The sequence below is a fragment of the Mandrillus leucophaeus genome, unplaced genomic scaffold, assembly GCF_000951045.1.
Source record: "Mandrillus leucophaeus isolate KB7577 unplaced genomic scaffold, Mleu.le_1.0 Scaffold7, whole genome shotgun sequence".
Lineage (NCBI taxonomy): Eukaryota > Metazoa > Chordata > Mammalia > Primates > Cercopithecidae > Mandrillus > Mandrillus leucophaeus.
The window spans coordinates 3153806-3156707 of record NW_012107585.1 but is presented as its reverse complement, the minus strand read 5'-3'; the positions used below and the strand labels follow the sequence as shown (position 1 = coordinate 3156707).

The window sequence follows — 2902 nt, the reverse complement described above, 5'->3', positions numbered from 1 at the left end:
TTTTCAGTGTGATACTGTGCTGGGGGTCCCCAAGGTTTGACGATCTGCTAAGAGGACTCACAGGACTCAGCACGTAGGATGATTTATTCCAGCAAAAGGATACAAAACAAAACCTGCAAAGGGAAGAGGCGCATGGGAATAAACCCAGGGTAATCAGGCGCAAGTTTCCAAGTTTTCTCCTAGCGGAGTCACATGGGATACACTGAAATCTTCCAGAAATGAGTTGTGGCTACGCACATCGAATGTCTACTAGGGAAACTCATTGGAGACTCAGTGCTCAAGGTTTTTTGTTGGGGATTCATCATGTGGGCACCTTCTGCCTTGCAGTTACTGAATTCCTGACTCCTAGAAGGAAAACAGGTGTTCAGTTTAAACCTTTTTTGAGACAGTTTTGCTTTTGTTGCCCAGGCTGGAGTGCAATGGTACGATCTCGGCTCACTACACCCTCCACCTCCTCGGTTCAAGCGATTCTCCTGCCTCAGCCTCCTGAGTAGCTGGGATTACAGGTGTCCACTACCATGCCTGGCTAATTTTTTGCGTTTTTAGTAGAAACGGAGTTTCACCATGTTGGCCAGGTTGGTCTCGAACTCCTGACCTCAGGTGATCCACCCACCTGGCCTCCCAAAGTGCTGGGATTCCAGGTATAAGCCACCATACTAGGCCCAGTTTAAACCAGATTGTTTGCATAGTTTAGGCACAGCAAGCCACTCTTCTCAGTTCTAGGAATGATGGGAATTCTCCTGAAATCCAAGTTCCCGGATACAGCAAATGGCCAGCCTTGCAAGCAAGCCTTTCTAGGAAAGCCAGAGTCCCAGGACTGCTGTGTTAATTCTTCGTTGCACAGATACACTTTCCATTCTGTAGCATTTTGTTTTGTTTTGAGACAAGGTCTCACTCTGTCACCCAGGCTGGAGTGCAGGGGCAAGATCATGGCTCACTGCAACCTCAACCTTCCAGGCCAAAGCCAGATTCCCACCTCGGCCTCCTGAGTAGCTGGGACTATAGGCACGTGATACCACACCTGGTTATTTATTTATTTATTTATTATTTTGAGACGAAGTCTCACTCTCTTGCCCAGGCTGGAGTGTAGTTATGTGATCTTGGCTCACTGCAACCTCTGTCTCCCAAGTTCAAGCAATTCTGCCTCAGCCTCCCAAGCAGCTGGGATTACAGGTGTGTGCCACCACGCCCAACTAATTTTGGTATTTTTTGTAGAGACACGGTTTAGTCATGTTGACCAGGCTGGTCTTGAACTCCTGACCTCAAGTGATTTGCCTGCCTCGGCCTCCGAAAGTGCTGGGAATTCAGGAATGAGCCACCGTGCCGGCATTAATTTTTAAATTTTTTGTGGAGATTGGGTCTAGCTATGTTTCCTAGGTTGGTCTGGAACTCCTGGCCTCAAGTGATCCTCCTACCTCAGCCTCCCAGAATGCTAGGATTACAGGCATGAGTTACCGTACCTAGCCCTTGCAGTGTTGGGTTTTTTTTTTTTTTTTTTTTGAGATGGAGTCTTTCTCTGTTGCTTAGGCTAGAGTGCAGTGGCGCAATCTCGGCTCACTGCAACATCCACCTTCCAGGTTCAAGTGATTCTCCTGCCTCAGCCTCCCTAGTAGCTGGGATTACAGGCATGCGCGACCATGCCCAGATGATTTTTGTATTTTTAGTAGAGACAGGGTTTTGTCATGTTGACCAGGCTGGTGTTGAACTCCTGACCTCAAGTGGTCCACCTCCCTCGGCCTCCTAAAGTGCTGGGAATTCAGGCATGAGCCACCATGCCAGCCCTAATTTTTATTTTTTTATAGAAATGGGGTCTTACTATGTTTCCCAGGTTGGTCTGGAAGTCCTGGCCTCAAGTGATCCTCCTACCTCAGCCTCCCAAAGTGCTAGGATTATAGGCATAAGCTACTGTGTCTAGCCCTTACAGTTTTTTTTTTTTTAAGGAGCAATATATACTTTTGCTGTTCTGTAAAGATTTATGCCCCTAATAAAATCTCACATAGTCACCCAGGATTAAATGAAATAATGTATCAGGGCACTTGGCATAGCATTTGTCACATAGTATTAGATACCATACTCTTCATTGGCTGTTTCCTGTTCGTTTTTATATTAGAGTTGGTAAGGCAATCGAATGAACTCTTTTTTTTTTGAGACGGAATCTCCCTCTGTCGCCCGCCCAGGCTGGAGTGCAATGGCACGATCTCGGCTCACTGCAACCTCTGCCTCTTGGTTTCAAGTGATTCTGCTGCCTCTGCCTCCTGAGTAGCTGGGATTACAGGTGTGCGCCACCATGCCCAGCTAATTTTGTTTTAATGTTTTAGTAGAGACGGGGTTTCACCATGTTGGTCAGCCTTGTCTCGAACTCCAGACCTCGTGATCCGCCTGCCTCGGCCTCCTAGAGTGCTGGGATTACAGGCGTGAGCCACCGCGCCCAGTGACAATCAAATGAACTCTTACATAATTAATGCCATCCTATTCCCTCTGTCATTCCCAGGCGGCCCCTATCAGATTGAGGTCCACATCGCAGCCACCGGCACACTCCCCAACGGCACCCTCTACGCAGCCAGGGGCTCCGGGGTGGACTTCAGTTGCAACAGCAGCTCCAGGCCACCACCCATGGTTGAATGGTGGTTCCAGGCCCTGAATTCCAGCAGTGAGTCCTTCGGCCACAATCTGACAGTCAACTCTTTCTCGCTGTTACTGATGTCGCCAAACCTCCAAGGGAACTACACCTGTTTGGCCTTGAATCTGCTCAGCAAGAGGCATCGAAAGGTGACCACCGAGCTCCTGGTCTACTGTGCGTAAGCAGCACTGCTCTGCCCTACTTCTTCCCCTTAACCCTTTATGAACTTACGAACTGCACGTTTGTGCCTCTCTCATTTGTCTTTTTTTTTTTTTTTTTTTT

At 48.2% G+C, this 2902-nt stretch overlaps 1 protein-coding gene across 1 annotated transcript in view; it reads left to right on the top strand.

The window, feature by feature from the left end:
• Positions 1-2902, top strand: part of VSIG10 (V-set and immunoglobulin domain containing 10) — a 49434-nt gene that overhangs the window by 28843 nt on the left and 17689 nt on the right. The window contains exon 3 of the mRNA XM_011964545.1: positions 2492-2794. Within this exon, the coding sequence (XP_011819935.1) occupies positions 2492-2794 (303 nt within the window). The remainder of the gene's footprint in view (positions 1-2491; positions 2795-2902) is intronic.